At 53.3% G+C, this 27314-nt stretch overlaps 1 protein-coding gene and 1 non-coding gene across 3 annotated transcripts in view; one reads left to right on the forward strand and one right to left on the reverse strand.

The window, feature by feature from the left end:
• DHX32 (DEAH-box helicase 32 (putative)) overlaps positions 1 to 21230 on the reverse strand; it is a 35912-nt gene extending 14682 nt beyond the window's left edge. The window contains exons 1-2 of one of the 2 annotated variants that reach the window (XM_075535062.1): positions 20993 to 21230; positions 6057 to 6554 (exon numbers count right to left, since the gene is read on the reverse strand). In XM_075535062.1, coding sequence (XP_075391177.1) covers positions 6057 to 6350 — 294 coding nt within the window. In that variant the 5' untranslated portion in view covers positions 6351 to 6554; positions 20993 to 21230. Of the gene's footprint in view, positions 1 to 6056; positions 6555 to 9454; positions 9531 to 20992 lie in introns of those variants that run through there. The other variant, XM_075535063.1, reaches the window with a different exon arrangement.
• Positions 8412 to 8572, forward strand: LOC142430143 (U1 spliceosomal RNA). The gene has a single exon (XR_012780608.1). It is a non-coding gene; the product is annotated as a U1 spliceosomal RNA (small nuclear RNA).
• Positions 21231 to 27314: the final 6084 nt, after the last annotated feature.

A 27314-nucleotide genomic window follows, 5' to 3' on the forward strand; every position in this document is an offset into this window, starting at 1 on the left:
GAAGCACCAGATCATCTCTGTGCTGCAGTCTTTAATCCACTTCACTTTTTAACACGCGCTCTTCAAAGTACACCACAGACTGCTTTCCATAGAGATCTGTGGTACTTAGCAAGGAGCCCAGTGGCGCAATGGCTAAGCACACAGCTGCTCCAAACCCATCGGCCACTGCAGAAGGAATGTGCCAGGCAGCTCTCCAACCGAGTGACGGCCTCTGGGCAGCTCCAGCCTGTCCATGCCGGGTACTGGCCCGTGGGAAGGTATTGAGGAGTTGTAACATTTGTAATTACTTGAGCTTTTTCAGATGACACAATTGAATTCTTGGCTTTGGGACCTCAGTGTAATTGGAAAGATAGCTGTAACTCACTGCAAGGCAGAAGTACCTCCCAGAAGAGCAACAGCTACAAAGCCTCAACCTCCCAGTGCTCAATGTGCAGATGCACCGGGGCGGCGTCCGCCTTGTCAACAGGGCACAACCCAGCAGCGATTCCTTACTGACCCCGACTTTGCTAGCAAAGATGAAAGTGCGGGACACGCTTGGGACTGAAGCCGGGAGCTGCAGGTCTTGACACTCACGTGTGACATGTGGATTACAACTTCTGAGCACGTGCCTGGCTATTTTCTCAATGAACGTGTGGTGGTGCAGGTAGGAGACTATGCGTCCCTAACAGGGTGCATGTCACACTTCCTGGATTTGTTGGTCCAAGTCCAGTGCCCAGAGAGACCAGACCCTCTGTTTTGGTCAACAAATAGTGTCTCTCTCTCTCTCTCTCTCTCTCTCTCTCTCTCTCTCTCTCTCACACACACACACACACACACACACACAAAATAAACACACTGCTATCCTGTCGCTGCCACCCATAGTGACCCTGTAGGACAGGGAAGACCTGCTTGTGAGTTCCTGAGACCATCACTCTTTACTGAAAGATGGGAGTAGAAAGCCCCTCTGTCCTCGGTGGAGCTGCTGGTGGTTTCGAACTGCTGATCTTGGGGATCACGGCCTGTGACAGTTACATAATCTGTTGTCAACTTGAGACTATTAAGAGTGAAGGGGTGGAGTTTAGCCTGTCAGTCAGGTTGCAGCTTGATGACCTCATGTGGAGGTGCTAAGGAGATAAATAGCTCACTGGAGGCAGGATACACGCTTACTCCCTGATACATTCCTGTTGACAAGTGACATGGAGTTATGCTGATTCCTCCAGAGCCTTGAAGCTGGAGGAGCCACATGGAGACCCACGCTAGCGCTAAGATGCTTCCACCGAGTGGCAGTTACTTAATCTGTTGTCAATTTGACTTACGAGTGATAGGGTGGGGTTTAGCCTATAAATCAGATCACAGCTTGATGACCTCATTTGGAGGCACTAAGGAGATAGCTTATTGGAGGCGGGACAGGCTGACTCCCTGGGAGACACTGCAGTTGAGAAGATACACGGAGCTAGGTTAGTGCCCTGAGCTGAAGGAGCCATGTGGGGATCCCTGCCAAGGTTGAGGTGCTTCCACCGCCACTGGATCCACAAGACTCCCCACTCACTTCCTGGGATCTTCCTGCATTCGGCATCATTGCATGTGTTTATGAGTCTGAAGAGGACTATAGATTGGTATCAGACATATGGACTAGCATCGGACTTATGGAATTGATCTGGACTGGGCTGGGATGTTTTCTTAATGTACAATTACTCTTTATATAAAGCTCTTTCTTATACACATATGAGTGTCTACGAATTTGTTTCTCTGGTCAACCCTGACTAACACACTGCCACTGGATCCACGTCCACTGGCCTGTGATCTTCCTTCATTCGGTATCACTGCATGTGCCACGTGAGTCGGAAGAGAAATTCACAGACCGGCACTGGACATATGGGTGAATATCGGACTTATGGACTTGACCTGAACTGAGATGTTTTCTTAATGTACAATTACTCTTTATATGAAGCTCTTTCCTATACACATATGAGTGTCTACGATTTTGTTTCTCTGGTCAACCCAGAGAAACACACACACACACACACACACACACACACACACACACGATGTGTAACCTGTACTCAGTAACGACTGTGGTCCAGAAATATTTGTGGAATGAACCAATTAACTTCATCTACTTTCCAGAAATGCTTCTCAAGTCTGATTCTATTTGCTCCACTTGCCTTGCTTTGCCACGCACAGTGACCCCATTCTCAGTGCCACCACGGCTGTTATGTCGTAGCCACACAGAGGTGGCGACGCGCTCCGCATGCCACAGGCCACATTTCCAACTACTCTTTCCAGCACAGTGGCAAGGCTGGGGCAGTAACGTGGGGCAGTGGACCCTGGTCAAGACAGCTGTGGCTTGCTGAAATGGCTGTGCCCACTGTCCAACACTGGGTAGGCGGTCGGATTTTTCTTCTTTGGTCTGGGTAGCTGCTCGAACGCTGATTCAATGGTGGTTGGCTGCATTCACAAGTTTCTGATTTTGTTCGGCTTTTCATGATCTACCTGCGATGGAGTGAAACGACTCGATGGGGACCTCCTACCCATGGACTTGGTATGTAAATAAGGGGAAGCAGCAGACCTTAGCTGGGGATCGGTCAGTTCTGCTCTCATGCTAGGTATAAAGTGCACCACCCCAGAAGCAGGAAGAGAATCCCATGACCATCGAGAAAGAAGAGCCAGCAACAGAGCTCCTGCAAGATCCCTGTATGTGCGTGATGTGGCGGTGACACCAGGGACTGCAGCACCAAGACCAGGGGCTGTAGCAAGAGGCTTCCCAGACCACGGAGGGAGTACAGCTGAGTGTCTTCAGGCAGAAGGCTAGCCCCTGGGCATGCATCAGCAGTAAAGAAGCTCGATAACCCCTGCTGGAGTGGGGTTTGGGGCCAAGGTACTGCTGGCTGAGGGCCAGAGAGGATGTGCCCGAGAGATGTGTCAGAGAGAGAAGAGGCACTTTGGACAAAAGAACTGTATCCTTAATGGTTTATGTCCTGACTTGTAACTTATTCAACCCCCTGACAAACCCTTAACTGTGAGCACTGTCTGAGCATTCTGGCCATTGCAGCGGATCAGGGAACCCAAGAGACGGGTGGTGTCAGAGTAGAATAGAGAAGGTCGGGCAGTGGAGGCGGATCTGACCTCTGCCTCCCAGGAATCACCCCGGAGCAGGTGGTCTCCTGCTGCTGTGCGCCGCTGAAAGTTCCTCACGACCCACGCAACCACATTCTGCAAGATTAAAGGTTGATCGTGGCATCAAAACCACGGAGGCCTGCAAGTGCAGAAACTGGCCAGTCCACTGTCCTCCTTTGCTTGTTTTCCTCCTTAGAGGAGGTTACGTCAGTCATGAGACAGAGATGAGGGCAGCCCTTCCAGGTCACAGGCCGTGCATGGCTGAGCCTACCCAGAGGGGCTCGCTGGGAACGGAGCGGAGGAGAGCACGTGAGAGCAGGCATGAAGAGGCATGCCAGAGAGCGGGCAAGAAGAGGCATGCCAGGAGAATCCATGCCTTTGCTTCCGGGTGCCGGTGAAGAAGACGGAAGTACCATGGACCGCCAGGAGAACAATCCAGTCGGGGGTGGAAGGGGTCCAGCCAGAATGCTCCTCAGGAGCGAGGGGGCGGGCCTCCGTCTCCTGTCCTTGGACATGTGATTCCCTGGGAAAGGACTTCATGCTTGGTAACGGAGAGGGTCAGCCAACAAGACCGACTCAGTGGCTGAGACGGCGCACGGGCTCGAACACAAAGGACAAGGGCGGCACCGGACCTGGCGGTGGCTCTTTGTGGGTGGGATCGCTGTGGGTCGGTGTAGACTCGCCTGTGCCTGACAACAGGCCCCCCTGCATCTCGAGGCAAGCTGCGGCCCGCGGTGCGGTCTCGTCAGACTCCGCCAAGCTGAAACTCAGAGTGGAAAGTCACTGACTTGGCCGATGCTGGAAACGTGGACGCCCTTGATGTCAGGGGCGCCGAGACACCAGAATTCTCTGAGAGGATGATGAGCCTTGTTCCTTCTGCCGGTGTGACCGCGCCCCATAGACTCCGCTCCGACTAAGTTAGCCCTTGCAGCATTTTCTTGGTCTCAGTGGTCCTCGGCGCCTCTCACCGCTGCACCCTGAGCCTGGAGGGGGCTTTGCTCCTCTGTGGACGCCACTCCACCTCTGGCACGTAGAGATCCAAGCGTCTGGAGGGCGGAGTGGAACGGCTCCAAAGGGCGGGCTTTCCAGCTGGAAGCCTGGGCTGTGGAGTGGCTGGTGGGTTTGAACTGCTGGCCTATTGGGGAGCAGCCATGTCAGCAGAGTAGCTGGAGGGCTGTGCTTGACGCCGCAGCAGGACTGGCTTTCTGCGTGGCATTCAGAGGGTGTTACTCTGGGTGGACGGGCCGCCAAGCTGATGCTGTGAGCACTGGGAAGGCTGAACAAGCTGCACCTTTGCGCATGCCTTTGTTAACTTCTTTTCGGCAAGAAAGGCAGAATTCCGGGTCATTCTGGTTGGGCAGCGCATTCTGCCTCGGAAAAGCCAACCTCTCAGGACTGACCCCCAAGGACTGCTCTACACCAAAGTCCAGCCCCCCCCACCCCCAGATGCCACCCTCCCCAAAGGTGGGGCACTCGGTGACTGTCTGAAGACACCACAAAACTGCAGCGCACCGCAGAGGGTGGCCTCCTGAGCCGAAGGTCAGGCCTCCCTGGATGCCACCAGCCCAACTCTCAGCACTCAGCAGCTCTACCAGCAGAAGGCCGCGGACAGCCCTACTCGGGACACTGAGGGAGGGGCTCTAAGCAATGGAGCTTCTAAATGACAGCTCGTCTGAGTCCTTGTCGTCGCCCGCACCCTGGAGTCGAGCATGTGGGGCAACTGGAGCCCCCAGCATGGCGCGCAGGAATGCAAGTGGAACAGCTGTGGTGCAAACCAGTGTGGCACTTTCTCCCAAACCCAGGACGAGGACGAGCATCTGACCCAGCAACTGCACGCCCAGGCACAGGCCAAGAGCAGAGCGTCGAGAGCCGGCCCTGCCACGCTCGCTGCAGCAGTCCCCGTCAGAGCCCAAGGCAGAGCGAGTCTAAGCACCTAGCCACCGAAGACAGCATCAAGAGGAGCTATGTGCACACAAGGCAGCACCCCTCGGCCAAGGGAGACGCCAGGCCGGGATCTGGGCTCTAGTCGCTGGATACTCGCTTCAAGGGGCTCGGGGAGCCTGTGCGAGTGCAAAGAGCCCATCACAGAAGGAGAAACACTGTCCGAGCTCATGCGGATGAGAAGATAAGCCAAATGTGCAGGCCAGAGCTGACTGGCACATCAGGGGCAGGAGGAAGGGAAAACGGGGGACTGACAGTGATGGGAAATGGCATTCGGGGCAGAATTGTGTGACAAATCACAGGCAATCAGCCACACGTTCCAGATTCTCCTCTGTTCCCAGAACCCCTTTCTTCCGCTACTGCTCCAGGTGCCCAGAGACCAGTTGCTGTGCTTGGGATGGTTCACTGGGAGAGGCCTGGGGAATGTGCCCTTCACTCAGCCTCCTCTATCCAGTGCATCATCTAGCTCTACCCCCAGGGAACTTCAGACACGCCCACCATGAGGGACCCTCTGCAAACCTGCTCCTCCCCCTGTGCGCCTCTGGCCGGAAGCACAAGGAGAGACTGAGCAGCGCAGCTGCTCCAGGTGCAGAGACCACAGAGAAACAAGCCGCCAATCAAGGTCGCTTTGGATTGCATTCTGGACCAGGCCCACGGAGAAATGCCACGGAGTCTGGCCACGCCACGGAGCTCCCTCAAGCTGCCAGGAGAAAGGCAGCTCTGGTCCAGCCGAGCAGATTAATTCAGTCTTGAATGATGCCCTTCTGGGAAATACACACACAGAAGGGAAGCCAATGGCTGGAGACCGTGTGGGTGGTCATGGGTGGTGTGAGCCGGGGGCCTCTGCTTCCTCAGGGGGCTCTCAGGGGGAACGCCCATAGTGAGTGGGTGGAGTCAATATGGGGGATGAACGATCGCCGGGAAACTACACTTTGAAATGGTTCAAGTGGCAGTGTTTTAACACTGTCTAATTTACAAGCATGGTCTTTTACAGTCCTGGCCCCGTGGCCGACACTCACCTGCGAGCTCTTGCCACACGTGGCGTCCCCGGAGACCATGACGACCTGGCTCTGCAGCAGCTTCTCCATGAAGGAGTACTTCTCCTTCCACACGGGGAGCGCCTCTCTCTCCTTCAGCAGCTTGTAGTAGCGGGACGAGTAGGGCAGCCCGTCAAATGGGTTGAGCTCCAAGTCATCGCACACCAGGAGGCCCTCCTCATCCCCTTCTCCGTCCCCGTCACTGGAATCCAGGGACTCGGGAAAGTAGCGCTTTTCGGAGGACGGACTGAGGCCCTCCAGCTCCTCGGCTTCCATCCTGTCCAGCTGCGGACCGAGCGAGGTATGGGGGGTGGGCTAGGGTTGCCCGTCAGCAGCCCATCGCGACCTGGGCCCACGGTCCGAGTGCACAACCAGGCCAGCCGTGCTCGGTGCCCGCCTCAGGTCCTCTCTGGGCACCTCCTCCGGGGTTCCTGCAGAGCGGGCCCAGATGCCCCGGCCAGCATGCTGTCGATGAAGCAACTGCGACACAAACACAGAGAGGTCAGGAAGAAATAGCACAGCCCTAACGATTATTGTCTGCCCTCTCGGAGGGGGCAGCTTGGGGAAGCTCCAGAAGCTAAAGGGGCTGCGATTGAGGCTGGCCGGCTGGGTAGTCCACTGGGCAGGGCCCAGGTGCTTGCTCGCCCTTTGACCATTCCGGCTGGCCGTGAGGTGGCCAGAGATTGGGAGGTCAGCTAATGAATCACGGGCTTGCTTCAGCCTATCACCGCAGATGCTGGGCTCTCCATGGGGGCAACTGACAGGTGGGGGCGATGGGAGAGGACCTGTAGGGGCAGGGTGCCTGTGTTAGAGACGAGGGACACGGAAAGCCCTCTGGTTTAGGCAGAAATGGATGGGCTGGTGTGGGTTTTGCCGGTTTTCATCTCAACAGTAAAATTAAATTTGGAGAGAAAACCTTTTCACTTTACATGTGTCAGTGGGTCTTTAGAAGGTCAGAAGGTCAATTAGCAGATTACAGATGAGGCTTCAACAAGTTCCTGGGAAAATTCCACCTTCTTTTAATTCCATTTTTCCACACACTGCTTGAGTGTGCATGCGCACGTGTGTGCATGTGTGTGGGTGTGTGTTTGCTGGCTTTTACTAGTAAGGTCTCGTCTGGTCAGTGAAACCAGAAATCTCTACATTTCTTAATATTCCTGTGTCAGAGCGAAAAGTACTCCATCTTCAAACTCAAATGAAGAAATTGCCTAAGAAAGGCCAAGACTCATATTTGTAGACTTCCTTCAAGCCAGGCTATTTCTCTCCTAGTCAATACCCCAAACCAAACTCACTGCCAGAGTCGATTCTGACTCCCAACACTCAGACCAGACCAAACCGAGTGGACTCTGATCCTCCGCAGTTCGGCAGGATGGGCACAGCTGCTCCCCGGGGTTTCCCAGGCTGGCGGTCTGGACAGGAGCAGACTGACACGCCTTTCTCTCTAGCACGGCTGGTGAATTGGAACCACAGACCTTATACCTAGCTGCCCACGGCATAACCCGCTCAGTAAATGCACTGCCTGAGTCAATTCTGGCCCTGTGCCACTCTGAGCCACTCACTCACCAGGCAAGAGAAAACCCTGTATCCTATCCAGCCCATACCGCTCCCTTTTATATCACCTGATGACATTTCAAATTCTGACTCGAAGCAAGAGAACAAATCAAAATATCCATGGTGTTCTGTCACTTAAATTATTTGACTGCACCTGATCTGCCTTAACTGGTTGCTAGTTAGAGGAGTCCGGGCGGAGGAGTGGTCATGCACGGGGCAGCAGTTTGAAATCCCCAGTGAGCGACTCTGCGGGAGAAACGGGACACATTCTGTTCCCGTACATTAAACTCTCGGAAACCCGCGCAGGCAGGTCTGCCCTGGCCTACAGGGTCGCTGTGAGTCGGCATCGCTTCCATGCCGGTGAGTTTGAGTTTATTGCTAGTTTAGATGGGTAGTTGGGGTTCAGAGGGCTCATGCCTTCTCAGTGCCTCCCATTTAGGGGAGGCATCGGCGAAGCAGCAGTTCAGCACTAGAGAGAACAGACCAAGCCCCTTCCAAGGGTTGACTCTACCAGCAAGACCCTGCACACACACACACACACACACACACACATACACACACACACGCACACGGTGCTCTGGAAGCGGGGCCAAGGGCAGGACACAACCCTAAAAACTCACCCTCTCAAGGCACTCAGACCCTGAAATCCCAGGACAGGCTGACGCTAAGAATCAGAAGGTACATTGAATTTTAGATTCAATTCTCTGCTCTTCTTCTCCTCTTACATGTAAAGCAAGCCGCCATCGCCTTAGGTTTAATTTCTGAATGGTTTTACTTTAGGGAAAAAAAAGTGCAGCGGGGAGATACCATGATCACGAAGGTGGTTTTCCCAGGGCGAGGCTCACCCATTGCACTCCGGGTGTGCTGACCCCTGCGATTTCCCCAAATGTGGGAAACTCGACTGCATAATTTGTGGTAGTGGGGGACTGCGTTCGCGCTATCCCCTGAAAAAAAAAAAAGTGCAGCTTCGTGTTCCTCACAGAACTCCTTGACACAGTTTTGGTTTCTCGATTTTGTAATCCTCCATCCCTAAATTTGGTAGTGACAGTAAAGGCTTCCTTACAGAGTAGTGATCACTTAGCACCTGGGGAAGAGTCAGGTTTCCAGCATGAAGACCTAAGGCGTCCTGATGAGCCAAGTTAGCTACTGAAACGAAGGCCAGTGGTTCGGACCCACCCACTGCTCTGCAGGAGAAAAACGGAGAACTGCTCAGCGAGGTGGTAAATCTGAACAGCCTTCGTAATAAAAGAAGTAATTCAAGAGGTCCTTTAAAAAATACCTCCAACAAAAAATAAGTCCTGCCCCGGCCAAGTCATCAGAGAATTCTCCCAAACATTTGGAGAAGAGCTGACACCAGTACGACTCACATCCTCCCAGAATGTAGAGGGAAGGGATCCTCCCTACCTCATCTTGTGTGGCCAGCATGACCCTCCTGGCCAAGGCAGGCAAAGATGATTCCCAACAAGAGAGGACAGACCAGTAGCCCCCATGATCACAAAAGCAAAAAGCCCAAACAAAATCCGAAAACAAAATCAACAGTACGATCAGATCAGGCATGCAAGGATGACCCGACATTAGAGAACCAAGTCCAACCACTGAATCAATGCTCATCAAACCAAGCTCATTCACCAAATCAATAAAACCAGGGCTAAGAATCACGTGATAGTAAAATCCCACATCCTTAGCTGATACAAACTTGCAGCAGAGTCGGGACAGAAGAAACATTTCTCCATACAATCATGGAATTAAGAGACAACAGAATCCTGCCAGGAACTCCGTGACGCCTTACACAGCCCACTTAGCTGTTGGGGTGGGTGGAAGACACTCACATGTCTGGCGAGTCCTCCCACTGAGAGGTGGAGGCTGTTCCCCTCCCCTTTATCTGTGCTATTGAGCTGTGTGTTTTTCTTACAAGTGCGCAGAAGTGATACTGAGTTACTCCCAGGCACCCGCATGCTCAGAGCACCCTCTTGGGATCCCTGGCTACACTGTGAGGTCCCCAGGTCACGCGTGGCCAATGGGAAGAGAGGAAAGCTGAGCTCCCAGCCAGTGGCCTACGGAGTCAACCCTGTGAGGAACGCCCCTTCGGACAGTGCCAAGCCAGTAGCAATAGGAGCAGAAGAACCACCCACAGAGCCCAGCCAACCCCAAGAATCACGAGATAACAAACCGTCTCTGCTGCTTTAAACTACCCGTGCTAAGTTCCCAGGGGGTTTGCCAGGCTGCAACAGACAGCCAGCCTTCCGCCAACTCAAACGGAGCACACGCCACAATCGAACTCACAGCTCAGCGTCACCATTTCATCAATTGCTGGAAACACAACCCCGCCCTCCCTCTTCCCTGTACTGGGCAGGGCCAGACTGCTCTTGCTTCTCAGCAGGGTGCCAGCGGCCAGGTTACACTGTGGGCAATGTGCTTCCATGGGCAGAGCCTTCTCAGTGGAGCCCGGCGAGCCCTATGTTGGATTTCCGACCCCCGGGCAAAGACAAGAGCCTGGTGTTGGTTCAGCCTTGAGTCTAGGTTACAGCAGCAACAGAACACGATGCAGCCCACCACGTCAGTTCTGTCCTCACCGTCCACCTCGCCTGACCGTCAGCCTCTCGCCTTGGACAAACAACGGCAATGCCTTCTGTGTGGCACGCCTGGCATCGCTGCAGCAAGGCACCGCCCACGGAGAGCAAAGCGTCTTTCTTAGCGTAACTGAACACGGGGGTGGCAAAAAGTCTGGCGACAGTAAAAGGCTTATGAACACACAGTGAGTACAAATTCATTCAAAACGCAGCGTGTCATGAATCCAAGGTGTTGCTGGCAGTGCTGGCCCTGGGTGCAAGCTCCTGGGGCAAGAAAAGGGGCTGGTGGGAACAGCTGAAGCAGCCCTCGCCTGGCACAAGAGAAGCGTGTTCTCTCCAAATTCTGGGGGCTAGCAGGCTGGATTCCCAGGCTGGCCTGTCTCTGCTCTCTCCAAAGGCTCCCCGACTCTCCCGGCATTTCACAACCCCAGGCTTTCCTTGGTGAGCAGGGGCATCGTTAACGAATAAAGGTCTTCAGTCTAGCCCCCCACAAAAACCACACCCCGTGCCAACGAGGGGATGCCGACTCACAGAGAGCCTGTGGGCCAGGCAGAGCTGCCCCTGTGCCTTTGGGAGACTACTCTTTCCGGGAGCAGAGAGCCCCATCTTTCTCCTGTCTTTAGAATACCGTGGAATACAAGGTCATTATTGTTCTGGATAGGATCACTGGACCACTATTTCAGCCCATTTGTGAAACGTACAACTTTGTGGCAAGGTAAAGGGCTGAGCCCGGAGTTTAAATGAACTCACTGCTTGCTTAATTGAAGAAATCAAGCTGAAGAGTCAGCTGACCTGACAGTATGGGTGGTGACACAGCTCATTTACATCCCGGCAAATCAGGCCTTACCTGGAGAGCGGTACTGTCTACTAGGAAAGACAGACGGACAGCAGTGAGGGCAAGGATGCACACGTGACTAGCCTATATGGAGTGCTCGCTGTACGCCAGCGCCTTGCACAGAGCCCGCTCATTCACACTCTAAAGGACTCCGGGGGGGGGGGGGGGGGTTTGCACACGATCGAAGGAGAAGTTTCAACCTTAAGGGCTTTTTATCCACTTGTCCATCTTTTCCCAAAAGCTCGGTAGAGCAGATGGGTGGCGAAAGCGAGGAAGGCCGGTCCTCAGGAGATGGAGCGACATGTTGGCTGCCACAGTGGCTGAAGGGATGGGCTCACACGTGACAACTGTGGTGACAGCGCAGGACCGGGCTGTCCTTCTGTGTGCACAGGGTCACCAGGGGTCGGGACCACTCGATGGCACCTCACATCCTCCTCCTTTTTCATCACAGGAGCAGGAGCTGGAACCCAGGCAGGGGAGGGCAGCTTAACCCGAGTGAATGGCACCAGAGCCCGTTGCCATGGGGTCGGTCCTAGCTCCAAGCAGCCCGCCCAGGACAGTGACTTTGCCAGTGGATTACTTACTGGGACAGAGGGGACCTGTCCAGGGTGTTCCTAAGGCTGTACTCCTTATGGAAGCTCACAGACACGTCTTTCTCTTGAGGAGCAGCTGGTGCGTTTGGCAGGCGTGCCGAGCCACTGAGATGCCAGGGCTCCCGGTTAGTGTCCAGTGTATGCTCAACTGTACCGCACCACTGGCCTGCCCTCCCACAGCCAGGCCCTGGGCTCCCAATGGGCTCTGTGGGCTGTGGGGACCCTGGACAGGATAGAGGACACCTGGCCGGGAGGCCTGGGGCTAGAGACCACTGGCTCTTTTATGGATTTGAAAGGGTCTTCCAAGTGCTCGCCCAGTTTGTCAAACAGGGAATCTGTAACCTTTACCTCCCAGGTGGGACGTGCCTAACTGGAAGGCAGGACGCCTTGCAGGGACCTTTGAAGGGCTACTTCCTGCTCTGCCATTCTAGGGGGCACGGGCACCCATGGGCCTGCATACCCTGGTCCTGAGCCTATATCAAACTTTCCTGGAACAAAGTACAGTCAAAACTCCACGGTGACTTTTAAAAACTTAACAGGTTTCTTAAAATGTTGACTTTGTTTTTATTTTAAGTAAGCAAATCAAGTTAATAAGCTTACTTAAGGCTTTCAAATTTTAATAGATTAGCTTATTGGTGCATACTAAATACAGCTCAAATAGCCAATCCTGCCCTATTGCCTATCGGCAATTATTAGATGTTTAGGCTTACAAGGGAGTTTCAGAAAGATCATGGGAAATTTCAGTCCCTTTCATCCCGTTTCTCCATGGACTTTTCGAAGCCCCCCGTGCACGTACAGAAAGCACTAGCAGTGTTCACGTACAGTCATGGTAACACTACATCCCACCTAGACCAACGGGCAGTTGCGGGAACAGACCGAAGTGACGCCACGAAAGACAGGCATCGGGGTTGGAACCCGAGCATCAGGGCTGGAGGAGGCTCGTGAACAAGCTGCACTGTACAGATGACACACCTTGCTGCGGGAAGCCAAGAAGACTTGGCGTGCTGGCTGATGGAAATCAAAGACTGCAGCCTTCAGGATGGATTGCAACGCGCGGAGAGGAAGCAGTGCCTCCCAACAGGACCACGGAATAAGCAGCATCATGAGAAACGGGAGAAAGGTGAAGTGGTCAAACATGCTCCGTGTTACTCAGACGCACAATCAACATTCATGGAAGCAGCAGCCAAGAAACCACACGATGTCTTCTGCCATGGGCATCTCTGCTGCACAAGAAAGCAGGGAAGCCCGCGGAGGACTAAGGTGCGTCTGACCCAGCCCTGGCATCTTCTGATCACCGCATGTGCACGTGGAAGCTGGACCGTGAGCAAGGGTGACCAAGGGAGAAGTGATGTCCTGGGGTCAGGGTGCTGGTGACGAATACCCAGAGCACCACAGGCTGCTAGAGGAACGTGCAGATCGGTCTCGCAGAAAACGCAGTTGCCACGGTCTTGAGAAGCGAGGATGGCGAGACTTTGTCTTTGAACACGTTGTCAGTCGGGACCAGTCTCTCGAGAAGGACATCAGGCTCGGTGGAGGGTCAGCGCAAAAGAGGAAGGCCTTCGGGAGCTGGACTGCCACGGCAGCTGCCACAGTGGGCTCGCCAGCATGACAGTGGTGAGGCAGTTCTGCAGCACCAGGCAGGCAGGGCTCCTGGGAGTGGGGGCGACACCATGAATGCACCACCAACTTTCCCTGAATGTTCGGAGGAGTTCTGTGGGGACTTCAAATGTCTGCGTCATTGTGGCAGTGGGTTACTTACTATGTAGCCACATTCTCTGTAACGCCCACAGCTGTCTGGGTGATACCACGGCCCACCGAGCAGATCAGACAGCTTGTCAGTAATGTAGATGTGGTGCATGACACCCTTGTGAGAGTGGGATCGTGCCAAAAGGTATTGGCATCTTCACTGGCTGGTCAGTTTTGCCACCTGGCTTGGCTTAAGATAAGCCATTCCAGGAACGATAGGATAGCCTCAGGATCATCAAGAAATAAGAGCCAGGAATGGAGTGTATCTTTTTGATCCAGGGAATTGTGCTTAAGAGCATCCTAGACTCAGAAGACAGAGAGGGGGATGGGGAGGGGGCTACAACCTGGGAGGAACTGTGGCAGGGGTAACGGAACCAGGAGACCCAGTAGAAGACTGCAGAGTGGGAGGGAGAGAGATGAGCACCTTCAGGCAGGAGACTTACTAGCAGAGTGGGGGCCTCTAGGTTCTTACTGGCAATGCGAAAGCATTTAGTGACATGAGAAATCCTGCCTGCAGCGTGGCTGTGAAGAGGTGGTCCACGTGGAAGAACTGTATCCTGAATCACTCCTGAACTTGAACTGTGACTCGTTACTTCCCTAATAATTTCCATAATCCTAAGTGTGGTAATGAATTATGGAGCCTGGCAGAGAAGTAGAGATTGCCCCTGGGATCGGGTAGTTGGTATACGAATCAGCAAAAAGGTTGCTGGGTAGAGGCACATCTGATCTCATCTCATGGAACTGGCCTGGAACTGTGGACGGCGGTAATCATCCTCTCTCCCCTCAAGATGTGACCACCACACCACTGGTGCACTCATTCCCGGTTTCTCAATGTTAGGCGATGCCTTCTGATTGTGTAACATCCCAAAGTCCAGTGAGACCGAATGAGGTTCACAAAGCAGGCTGAAGCACAGAGCTGTCTATTCACGTAGTCTAGTTAAAGGCCCACCAAAAGCTGAACTCTGCACGGTGGGCTATTCCAGGAAGCCAGCCTGCTGACTCACCTCTACGGAGCTACAGAATGACCTCGCAAGGTGATCTTTTTAATTAAAATGTACATTTGCATGAGACATCAGCCCAATCAACTTCAAAAGTTCTATTTTCACTGAATTCTGATCCAACAATTGTGAAAAAATAATATAAGCCGCCGCTGCCTGCCCCCCCCCCCAAACTGCAAAAAAAAAAAAAATCAAACTCGCCACTACGGAGTTGATGCCGACCCCTGGTGGCTCTGTGTGTTCCAGAGCGGCCATAACTTTTCCAGGGAAGATCCCCAGGCCTTTCTTCCATGGTACCTTTGGGTTAGTGGTCAAGGGGCATTTGCACACCCAGGACAACACACAGGTACTTACTTTGCATTCAGGGAGCCCCGGAGGCGGAGTGGCTCATGCGTGGGCTACTAATCGCAAACTCAGCAGTGGGAAACCACCAGCCATGCTGCTGGAGGTAGACCAGGCTTCCTGTTCCCAAAGAGTGACAGTCCCAGAAACCCACAGGGGCAATCCGACCATGTCCTATAGGTAGGGTCACTATGAGTCGGCATCCACTCGGTGGCAGTGAATTGGGTTTTTGGCTTATTTTGCATTCACTACCACGGCCAGCTACTCGGAGGGGGAAGATGAGGCTGTCTGCTCCGGTCAAGACGGAATTTCGGAGCCCTAACGCAGCCCTGCTCTGCCCTCCAGGGTCGCTGCCAAGAGTCAGAATGAACTAGAAGCTGGCTGGTTCTGTTTTGAGGCCCAGGAGCAACTTGGGTCTACAATGGTGAACAATGGAGGTGAACAGCAGGGTCTACTCATGATTTTAGGGAATAAAAAGGTGAAGTGCTTGAGGGTGGGACCTATCTTATTCATCGTTCCAGATTTGGGGTTGATTTTCCTGGCTCCTCCTTAATGTCCTTGAGCTCTCCTACTCTCCCCTCCCCCAAACACAACCCACGGGTATGCCCCTGCCCTGTCCCCCATCCTGGACCCTCATGACAGGCAGCCTCCCTGGAGCAAACCCGTCCCATCGTGACCCCAATGACCAAGTCCAGGCTTCTTAGCTTACGCTCAGATGTCACAGTCCAACAACTACTCCAGGGCATCCCTGATTAGATGACAGGTCTCTCAAATGTCACCATTCAACAATGAACTCTTCCCCACCCAACCTACCACCCCCTTAAAAAAGGACAAGACTGCTTCCCACCCCCTCCAGATTTCCACAGATAACAGGCATCCGCCTGCTCAACACCCACAGCAGAAACCTGGGAGCCATCCAGCAAGCCCTAGCAAGCCCTAGCTCTTCAGCCCCTCCAGACTCAAGGTCTCCCAGGATACAGGAGCCCGGTGCCCTCCCCACACCCCCTCTCATCCTTCCTTCACGGCGGCTCTTTTGGTTGGATTTGGTTTTATTTGCTTCTCTTCTTAGCCCTGAAGGAGCCCCAAGTGGTGCTGTCAGGTGTCGGCCTACTGACTGTAAGTCGGGGGTTCCAACCCACCAGCCACTCAGAGGGAGCTCCGGGAAGTGGCCTTTCAATCATCTTGATGGGCTTGGTTCGGCTTTCTTAGCCTCACACCAACCTGCCACTCACAGGTAGCCAGGATTCTCTTCACACATAAAGCACATCAGCCCCAGACGCAGGCCACTACCCTTAAAAAGAACACCCGGGCCTTCCACTTGTTTCCAAAGGAATCTTCCGCCTCAGCCTGCTGCTTCCCACTGCTCTGATTCATTCCCAGCTCACCCTCTCCCCCCCTGCCGCCCTTTGTGAAAAGGTGAGTTAGCCCCGGGGCTGCAGCGTGGGTTACCTGCACAGTCAGCAGCTCTGCTGTGAAGGTTTACAACTTTGGTTCCCAAACTTTTTTTTTGGCCTACCACTCCCTTTACAGAAAAAAAAAGTTACTCTGCGACCCCCTGAAATTAAAATTTCCTTGTACCACAACCCAGGATGCAGGATACAGTGTGGGTATCTGCTTCTGCAGCCCCCTGGATAGCCCACTTTGCAAACCACTGGTTCACAGTGTGGGAGACCCACAGGGGCTCCGTCAATGCCCAGGGAGCACCAATCAAAGGGCCTGGGGCTGCAGAGAGCTAAGCATCTGGCTGCTAGCTAGCTGCGAGGTCAGGTTCAGACACCAGGTGAGAGAAGATGCGGTAGTTCTACTCTGTTCTGTTGGGTCATTATGAGTCAGGATTGACTTGATGGTAGAGGCCCAAGTGGCCAGCATGAGTCAGTAACCACCACTTACAATGAAAGGTCCCTGCAGTGAAAAGTTACTGTGAAAATAGCAGGCCACCTCCACTCAGGCCTATTATCACGCCTAAATGGATCCTCCTAGCAATTTGTCTCCCTCTCCCCTCGCCTGCCTCCTCCGGTTACTCTCCAGGAAGCAGCCTCTGGCAGGCCTGGCCCGCCCCGCCCGGCCCAACCACCCACCCAAAGCCGCCTCCCCGCAACTCTGCTGTCCCATTCAAATTAAAGACCTGGTGGCCCATGGTGTGCTAAAAGGATCCAGTCCCCAGGATTCTGCTCCTAACATGGTTAATCCGAGGCAGAAGAAGACAGCAAAAACTAGGAGGAAAGACTATGGGACCCAGCGTGGGGCCGTCTGAGCCCAGGTAGCATAGTGGTTTACGAGTTGGGTTGCAAACTGCAAGGGCAGCAGTTCAAAGCCACCGGTTGCCCTGAAGGAGAAGGCTTTCTACTCCTGTGAAGTTAGTCTCAAAACCCCATAGTTGTACCTTGTCCTGTAAGGCCGCACTGAGTACGCAACAGGAGCGCTGGTGGGGAGCGGTTATGAACTGGGTTGTGATCCACATGGTCGGCAGCTTGAAAACACCCGCCGCTCCTCAGGAGTAAGACGGGCCTTTCTGCTCCCTAAAGTTCTAGTCTCAGAAACCCACAGGGGTTTGCTGTGAGTTAGAAGGGAGTGTGCGTTTGTGTGCTCCGTCCCCTCCTCCACCTGTCAGAGATGCTGCCTGCTGACAACTTCGTGGTGTAACTGACTTGATTGCAATGAGAGTGAATGAGTGAACGGAGTGAGCACAGGGCAGGGCAGGTAGCTGAAGGCGAAGATGAAATACATCCCCCCCAATACTGCTACTCATAAGAAAAGAATTGTTTGCTACTTTTGACTTGTGAAGTTCAGACAACAGAAAGAAGAGTCTTTTCACTCTGGTTAAAAAACAAACACCCCCACCCCCAACCTCTGAGAGTAAGATAGAAACACTCTTAACTTCCCACCAGAGTTACTTTTCCTCGGAATCGGGACTCCGATGTGGTCTCGATACTGAAGTAAGACAAAGGACGGCTACCTCTGTCTCAGGCGGCCGTGTTCTTCCCGGGTGATAAAGCCGGCTTGTTACATTTTGTTAAGCATCAGCAAAGCAGACAATAGCGGCACTATTCCACTGCGGAGCAGCCTGGAAACCTAACGGCAGCAAAAGTCAAGATTCCGTTGGTTTCTCACTGGACTCCCAGTAATGTCCTGGGCGTGTCCGCTAAAAGGAACACAACACAGAGGTGGACAATCCCCAAACGGAGCGACCAGTACCTTCACCACTCATCTCCAATCTCTGGCCCCATAAGCAAAGTGTGACCCGGACGCGGTCTGATCGTACAGCAGCCCCGTTATCTGAAGCATTATCTCTCTAGCTCTTCTCATTCAGTCAGCAAACGCTTAACCAGCACGGCACTGGGTGCTGGCGGGGAAACGGGAAACCAGCTAATGTCTCTGCCTTAGACAGTCTCTGTGCCTAGGCCGCCTCACTGCCACTCACCCACTAGTCTTTTCTCCAAACCCACCACTCACCTCGAGACAAAGACTGCTCTTCCTAAAACCAAACAAACTCACTGCCACTGAGTCCCTTCTGGGCTCTCGTCATCTTTACCGGAGCAGACGGCCTCTTCTTTCTCCTGTGGTGCGAGAGGCTGGTGGATCAGAAGCCCCCGGCCTGTGGGGACCCTGGGTGCAGAGTGGTGACAAGCTGGGTTGCTACCTGCAAGGTCAGCAGTATGAACCCACCAGCTGCTCCAAGGGAGCAAGGCCAGGTTTCCTTCCCCTGTAGAGAGTGACGGTCTCAGAAACCCACAGGGGGCAGTCCCACCCTGTCTGTCCTGTGGACCCCTGTGAGATGGCATCGACCCCGTGGCAGCTGAGTGAGGCCTCGTGGGTAAGCAGCCACGGCTTACCAGGCAGTGCCAGGACCTCACTGTGAGACTTCCTCAATGTCAGCCCAGGACTACTCACAAGATAACCTTCTAAGCCCAGGGGTTGGCAAATTTTGGCTCCCAAGCCGCGTGCTGCTCTTCTGGCACATACATGTGACTCTGAAGTAGAACTGAAACAATTTTAAAGGGAATTATTCAGATAGTGCTTTCATTGGCTTGGAAAAAATGTATGCATGGCTTCCGAATAATGTTCATGGTCTTGTGAGGGACAGCACTGGCCCTCCGCCTCAAAAATCTGCCGATCCCTGTTCTGGACTACGAGACTAGAAAGTACTTCATTGATACACAAGCGCCTCCATTTATCCAACCTTCTAATCTGGATTCAACCACTGGATTCCCGAGCCTCTGCCAGCTCAGCACAGGAATCTGCAAGAGTCCTGCTGTTTTCATGTTCCAGAACAAGACCTCATCCTTCAACGCCTGGGACATGTGGGCACCACTCTCTCATCTGCGTGCCCACACACTCGGATTCTTTGTTATGATCTTGTCACTTTTTATGGCAATGCCACCCATGAGCGACACCGTTTGCTTCTTGCCTAAGCGGGCCCCTCTGTGACTCTGCTGATGTCACGAGTCTGCGGAACACGGCTCTACAGAAACACTACCACCTCAGCTGCTGTCTAAACATGCCTTCCCTGCCTGTGCTCCAGGGACCCGTGGTTATGGTATCAAGCGGTGTTTACTGTCCAACAACCGGGGTCTATTACTATTTTAACTTATGAACAATTACCGAAAAACCGAAACACCTCACAGCCATCAAGTGGATGCTGACTCACAGTGACCAGCCTGTGGGTTTCCGAGACAGTAAGTGTTCATGGGAGTAGAAAGCCCCATTGTTCTCTCTCAGAGGGCTGGTGGTTTCAAACTGCTCACTGCTCGCAGCCCAACGAACAACCATTACATCACCAGGCTCCACACTGCTTGTCAATAGCCACACATAAACCTCCTTGCTCTGCCAATCAATCTGAAAACCTCTTTATGTCGTCTGAGTGGGAGGAATGTAATGAATGTCCGTTTCCATCACAGAATAGCTAGCTCTCAGCTTCTGTTGCCCGCTGAAGAACTGATTCCCTTTCTAAGGGGGAAGGGCCTCTCAGTGTTCTTGTCATCCAAGCTCCCTCGAAGCAGAGAATGAGTAATCATGTATATGGTCCCCAAAGGGTTCAATCCTTCCACTTCCCTCAACGGAAGCAAGTCTGGACGGCCAGCCGGAAGGGAGAGAGGGATGGGAACCTCCTTCCCTACCTTCTCAATCCTTCTTCAGCTCCATTTCTCTTTCCTCCTGAGAGATTCCTCTTGCTTACCCTAGGAAACTTCTGAGGAGCCTGGTGGCGTGGTGGTTGCATTTTAGGCTGCTTAACCAAAAGGCCACAGTTCGAACCACCGGCTGCTCCTCGGGAGCAAGAGGGGGAGTCTGCTCCTGCAAAGTGACTGTCTCGGAAACCCACAGGGGCAGTCCTGCCCTGTCCTCTTGGGCGGCTGTCAATGTGGAATCGGCATCGCCTCGGTGGCAGTGAGTTTGTAAGTTTGTTTCTCTGAGAGGGCCCTCCCAGAGTGGCTTGCGTTTTCACACCCGACCAGATAAAAAGTTCCTAGTGGTCTTCAAACCTTCCACTGCTCACACAAAACCTGAGCGAAGACTGGGAGACACTGGTGTGGGCTCAGCGACAAGGCTGCTTCACAGTCCTGTGGAACTGTGGGCTGGTTCCTTAAGTCAGCCTTAAACCAGCAGGACTAAAACAGAAACACCAAAAACTAAACCGACCAGAAAGATAGACAGGGACTCGTGACCTGAAATGGGATCCTGGGATGACAGAGGAAGGCGGGGCACAGGAATGCTCCTGGGTTTCAGGAGACACACCTGGCTCACTTCTGAAGACGTGGCCAAGAAAATGCCAGGGGACCCTCCACTGGAGGTGGGGGGCAAGTGGGGTGCCAGGAGACACTCTCACTGGGGGTCTGCTGTGCTGGTGGACCCTCCTGCTGGGGGGGGGGTGGAGAGGGGAGGGAGATAGTGTTCTTGGGGACATTCCCGCTGGTAGGGACTGGTGAGTGGACCAAGCTCTCAAGCTGGGGGTCCGGTGTTTTTTAAGGACCCTCCTGCTGGAAGCGTGGTGGAGGGCTGGGGACGGAGGGGTTCACTAGGTAAGGGTGTAAAGGGGTTGGGCTGCCAGAAAACGCTTAGCTTAGGGTGCCCCGAGACCTTCTTGCTAGAGGGATGAAGGAGTTGGGGTGCTAGAGGCCCTCCTGCTGGGGGACTGGGGTGCAACGGTCCTGCCCCTCGCGTACAGCTGAGAGAGGCGGGAGCCCCGCGGGGGCGCAGCGAGCAGTGGCCGCAACAGGTGCGCCGACTGTCCGCCCCGGGGTCTCCCGCTGGCCCGCCCCTCCTGGCCCCTCCCGGAGCCTTTTACCTGCAGGGCGGCTCCGCGACCTCGAGGCCAGGCCCCACCGCCTTCCTGGGGCAGAACGAGCACCCGACGCAGACGGACCGACAGACGCTCAGCTCGGCGATCCCAGGCCCGCCCGGAGGCTCCGGCACAGCCCGACCGGGGCGCGGGGCCGCGACAGGCCGACAGCGCCCGGGGCAATGTGTCCAGCCGGCGACCTGCCGCCACCCAAGCTCGGTGCCCACTCCGCGGCCCTCCCGCGCGCCGGCGCGCCGGCGCCTTTTGGTCCCTCCCGCTCGCCGTCCCCCGGCTCCTCCTCCTCTGCGCGCCGCGTTGCCGGGGCAACCGGGCGACGCTGCCCGCGGAGAGGCGTTGGGAGGGCTGGCCCGAGGGGCCCGGTCCGGGAGCAGCAGAGCATGGAGCCTCAGAGTAAGCGGGGCCCCTCGGGGGACGGGAAGGGGGCTTAGTCCGGCCGGGTGGGGCTGGTAGCAGGAGCGCCTAGGGGCGCAGAGGGGACTGGGGGCGCAGCGCCCGCCTCCGCCGTGCCCTGCCCAAGCGGGTCGAGTCAGCTAGGATTGCTGCTTACGTCGTTGGGATTGTAGTCTGAGGGTGTAGTTCCTTCATTGACGCAGCCATCCTGCCTCTAAAATGCCAGCCATTTATTCATTAGACACCCTCCCCCACTCCCCCCCCCCCAGTGTGCGCTTTAAAGAAACAAAAAAAGAAACATAGTAGAGGTTGACCTGGAGGACCAGCACGCCCAAGGTGTGTCCTAGGGAGTGATCACGTGGAACCTGGGTTCTCACCGGGTGGGGGCATTTCAGACTTCTCTAGGGGAGCCCCGTTGCCCCCTCCACCACAGCTAGTACTTTATGGCTTCTGTTCTATGGAGACTCGAAAGACCTTTAAACCTGTGTGGGAGAACGTGATCGGACTCGAAACCGGCTTGCTCGCACGATTTCAGAGACGGAGCACTCACCCCAAGTCCGTTCTCTTGAGAGGACCATGCTGGCATTGGACGCCCGTTTGTCCAGCAACAAGGGGCTGAAGATACACGTTGTGGCTTGTAGTCGCTTGGAGTGATTGTTTGTTTTTCCCCCCCATAAAACCTACCGTCTGCATTTATAACTCTGTAGAATTTTACATTCCATCTAACCCATCGAGTACCACGAACATACATGAAATGTTTTTCGTGCATCAAACCGACGCCAAGCTGTGCATGCCCCTGTTCTTTTCCTAGGGAGGAGATGAATTTAGAGGAGAAATCAATCTATTTGAAACACAGATTTTATTGGGTCAGATTTGTGTTGCATTTAAACGTGTGAGAGATACATCTCAAATCCTGCTGAGTTCACTACCCCAAGGCATTCATCCCTCTCAATGAGGCCCAATGCCAAGGTGACTCAGAGTGACCCTCCAGGACAGAGCAGAACTGACCCACAGTGTTGCCACGCTGTCGATCTTTACAGAAGCTGATTGCCACATCTTCTTTTGAGTGGCTGGTGAGTTAGAACCCTTGACCTTTTGGTTGGCAGCTGAATGCTTTAATCACTGTACCACTAGGGCCCCTCACTTATTCATAAGTACCTTTTAGGTATAAGAGGAGCCTTGGTGGCCCAGTGGGTTCTCCGTTGTGCTGCTAACCACAAGGTCAGCAGTTTGAAACTCCTAGTTTCTCCGAGGGAAAGACATTCTGCACTCATAATGATTTGCAATCTTGGAACGTCACAGGGGCCGTCCTCCTCTTTCCTAGTGTTGCTACGAGTCCGAACGGACTCAGTGACAATGCGCTGAGTTGAGCTTATGTACCAGCTGCTGCTTTAGGCCAGCGGTTCTCAACCTGTGGGTCTTGACCTCTTTGGGGGTTGAATGATCCTTTCACAGGGGTTGCCTAAGACCATTGGAAAACATATTTCCAGTGGTCTTAGGAACCGAGATACCATTCCTGTGTCCATGCTATTCCGCCCACACACAGATATGCCCACATACGAGAATTCGTGTGAAGACTGTTACCCATGCTACACTATGCTTCAAGACAAAATTTCATGTATTTGTAATTAGAAATAAATATTTAACAATATATAATTACTTATTGTTTTGGTGATGAATTACTATGCTTTAATTATGTTCAATTTGTAATATTGAAAATACACTCTGCATATCAGATATTTACATTTCGATTCATAACAGTAGCAAAATGACAGTGATGAAGTAGCAATGAGAATAACTTTGTGGTTGGGGGTCACCACCACATAAGGAACTGCATTGAAGGGTCGCCCATGAGGAAGGTTGGGAACCTCTGGCTTAGGCAATTGGTAAACCAAATGTTGGAACCCACCCACAGGCTCCCAGAAACTTTCCCCTGAGCACAGAGTAGCTGGAGCAAGTGGAAGCAGCCTTGAAGTAAAGAGCTGAACAGAAGATGCAAAGCACAGCTCAAGAAGGCAAAGCCAAGCCCTGTAGTGAAACTTGCACAGGCCTGGAGTTAGAACCCAGAGAGATGAACGTGCTCAGCATATCAAGCTGAAAGAACTGGAGAAAAACGGCAAGCCTTGGGTTGCTCTGCTGAAGGAGTCTGTGGCACAGCATTGAGTGATGGCGAAGCATCAAAGAAGATGGAAGGGGACTGCATAGTCACTGTGGCAAAATTAATGAGCATAGTGGGTTATGCATTGGCTTGCTAACCACAAGGTTGGCCGTTTGAAACCACCAGCCACTTGTTAGAAAGAAAAAAAAGGGACTTTCTCCTCCCATAATGATGTATCCACAGGGGCAGTTCTACTGTATTCCAAACTGTCATTGTGAGTCAGGACTGAGTGAGCAGTGAGTTAAATGAGCATCCAAAATAACTGGTTGACATTCAACCATTTCAAGAGGTAGCAGGATTCAGAACTGATGGGTAAAGGAAAACTCTAAGCTGCACTGAAAGCATTGGTAAGACCAGGCTCCAGGTACACACCGATTGGTGGGATGTTTCAAAAAGCTAACAGTGCTGGATGCACTGGCTACTCTATGCCAAGAAATTTGGAAGCCAGCTACCTGACTAACCAACTAGAGAGGATCCGTAATTGTCCTCATTCCAAAGAGAGTTGATGCAGAATGGAATTGTCATTAATACCACATGCTCGGGAGAGCGGGAGGTCAGCAAAAAAAGAGGAAGACCCAGGGTAACAACTGTGAGGCTGGCACACTGTGCTTCCCTCAGCCTTAGAGGGTAGCCATGAGTCAGAGCCAAGTGGACGGCACCCAACAGCAGAGGAGCCTTAGAACAAAAGCCCACTGCTTCTTGACTGGTCTCACTGCCATGGAGTCACCTTTGACCAGAGCAACCCTGCACAGGACAGAGTGGAGCCCCTCTGGGAGTGTCCGTCTTTACGGAAGCAGAGAGCCTCATCTCTCGCCTGTAGAGTGGCTGGTGGGCTTGAACCGCCGCCCTCGTGGTCAAGCAGCCCAGTGCTTAGCCCACAGCACCGCCAGGGCTCCATCTGCAAGGTCACAGCGCTGAGGAACCTATGGAATGCAGGTCCTGCTCTGACACGCACGAGGGCCTCATGAGTTGGCATCAACTCGGTCGTAGCCGGTTTCTGTTGTTTATTATGATCTAGATCAGTGGTTCTCAATTTGTGGGTCGACCCTTTCTCAGGGGTCACCCGATTCATACCAGTAACAGAATGACAGTTATGAAGTAGCAACGGAAATGATTTTATGGTTGGGGGGTGGGGTCCCCACCACTTGAGGCACTGCATGAAAGGGTCGCGGCATCAGGAAGGTTGAGAACCGCTGCTCTAGGTACGGTTTTAGGCAGTGAGTGAGGGAGGCCATGCTCGTGTTAGTCTTCCCAGGCAAATGGAGCTGAGCCTTGGATGAACTGCTGAAGCATCTGCTGCTGGGGGCATGAGTCCCTCTTAACTCATAGCGACCCTATGTACAACCGAAGGAACACTGCCCGCTCCTGTGCCGGTCTCACAACTACTGTGAAGTCGAAACCCATTGTTGCAGCATGTCCTTGAGGTCTCCCTCTTTTCCCACGGCCCTCTGCTTTACCCCGTCCTCACGGCTAAGGCACCTTCTGGCTGTCCTTCTCCTAGGCAGATCTGTTTGTTCTTCTGGCAGTCCGGGTTACCTTCCATGTTCTTTGCTAACACCATCATCCAAATGCACCAGTTCTTCTGTGCGGGTCCTAGTTTGCGATCCCAATTTCACATGCACCTGAGGCCATTGAAAGCATCGGAGACCTTAAGTGGCATCCTTGCTCTTCAACACTTTAAATGAGTCTTGGGCAGCCTGGCCCAATGCAATGCGTCGTTTTATTTCTTGACAGCTGCTTCCGGGAACTTCGACTGTGGATCCACGTAAGGAGACCTCCTTGACAACTTCAGTTGCTTCTCCGTTGACCGTGGTGTTGTCTGTGGGTCCGCTTGGGAGGAATGGGTTTTCTTTCCTTTGACTTGCTGTGCGTGCTGCCGGCTGTTTTTCAGCGTCACTCCTCAAGCGCTGTCAGTCCTCCTTCGTTTCCACAAGCAAGGCTCTGCAATTAGAAGCAGAGTAACAGACAGAAGCTTCCTGGAGGAAGCACTCGGGGAGACTGACGGCGCTAATGCAGCAAAGAATGGGGCTCAGCATTTCTAGGCAAGGGGATTATTCGTACACAGGCCTGGGGGGGACATGAGAAACCCACACGCTGGGCCAAGTAGAGGGGCAGTGAAAAACAGGTGGACTGACAGTGGCTGCGACAGTGGGCTCACGCGTGAACAATGCGAGGACGGTGCAGGGCCAGGCGCAGGGCCAGGCGCTGGTTCCTCGTGCCGCGCATAGTGTACATTCTGTCACATCGCCGTGGGTCCATAGCATCTCACAAACAACGGCACCATGAGATGGAATTACTTGATGGCTGTGTGTATGGTTCAGAAGGTCCCTGGGAACGTCAAGATTCACAGCCACCAGAATTCACCTGTTTGAGCCTTTCGCTATGTTACTGTCCGAGATCATGTGAAGCACTATTGATAAAATATGGACAGCTGTTATAGTTATCACGTGGCACACAATTACAATGAAACTGTTATCAACTTTTAAGCAATACATTTTAAGCCCGATGTTTAACATGCTTTGAGGGGCCTCAAATAACATATTCCACGCTCAGTTGATTTCCACTTCAGTAGGCAATGGGTTGACAGGAAAGATGCTTCTTCACTGCTTGAAGGCACCACCGTCAACGTCCAGCTAAGAACAACTGCGGTGGGAGGTGAGAGGGCAACTGAAACAGCCCCAAGCCAGCCTTATCCAATCCATGTCCACACACACTTGGTTTTCTGTTACTTTTAGAAATGACCATTATTAACGGAGTCATTAAAATCCAATAAACATAAACTCTTCAAATCCCACAGCTGGATCCTGTTCCGGCAACAGGCGGAGGATGACAGGGGGCGACCACTGTTTCACGGAACAATAATAAGTCAACGATCCAAGGAATGACTCCCCGAGGAAAGGGCAAGTTAAATAAATTCACAACCTTGAGCTGCTGGGAGTGCTTTGGGCGCTGGGCTTCCACATTTACATCTTTAATTATTTCCTCCCTCCACCAGCCTCACAGCCTGAAAGACAGCCCAAGGATGAGATAAGATGGGGGAAAGGACGTTGTCGGCAGCTATCTGTTTTTCTTTTTTAATACTTAAGTTCCTCAGTGCACTCTCTTCTCCCACTGCTTAGGGAGCAGCAGGGCTGGCTGTGGGGGTTGTTTAGCAGCCGCGTCACCCCGGCCCCCAGGAACTGCCTTAGCCAAAAGCAAGCGACCATAAGCAAGCAATGCCTGTGAAACCCATAAGAGTACGAGGGAATGGCATTATTCCGCCAACTTTTTGAAGTCCCTTGCGTTTGGCTCTGGTGGCTGTAGCCAGAGACACGCCGGGGTGCTAACTATAAGGCTGGTGGTTCGAACCCACCAGGCCATGCCTTGGGTGAAACAGAGGCTGTGCTGCCCTAAAGATTTACAGCTCTGGGACCTGCCCTTCCGGGTCATTACGAGCAACAATGTTACTTTATTGGTTTTTCACCATCGGTACGTCCTCAGTCCCATGGCCACATGCATCTTTGGCTGTAGCCCCCCAAAAGTTGCCTCCCCCAAATATAACCCCCCCAAATCTGAACCTAAGTTAGGCCAGGCTGCGGGTTCCTGCCCGCACCTGTACCTTGTTAAAGAGATGTGATGCTGAGGAGCCCAAGGGGTCCGAGTGACTGATGGATGAAAAGCACAGGCTTCAAGCAGAGTGAAGCCTCTCCAAACCAGTTCCTCCACTTTTTTTGCCCCCAGCTTCTCAGAGCCAGCAGTCATCCCGACTCCTTGCTCCCT

Source organism: Tenrec ecaudatus, chromosome 16 (assembly GCF_050624435.1).
Source record: "Tenrec ecaudatus isolate mTenEca1 chromosome 16, mTenEca1.hap1, whole genome shotgun sequence".
NCBI lineage: Eukaryota > Metazoa > Chordata > Mammalia > Afrosoricida > Tenrecidae > Tenrec > Tenrec ecaudatus.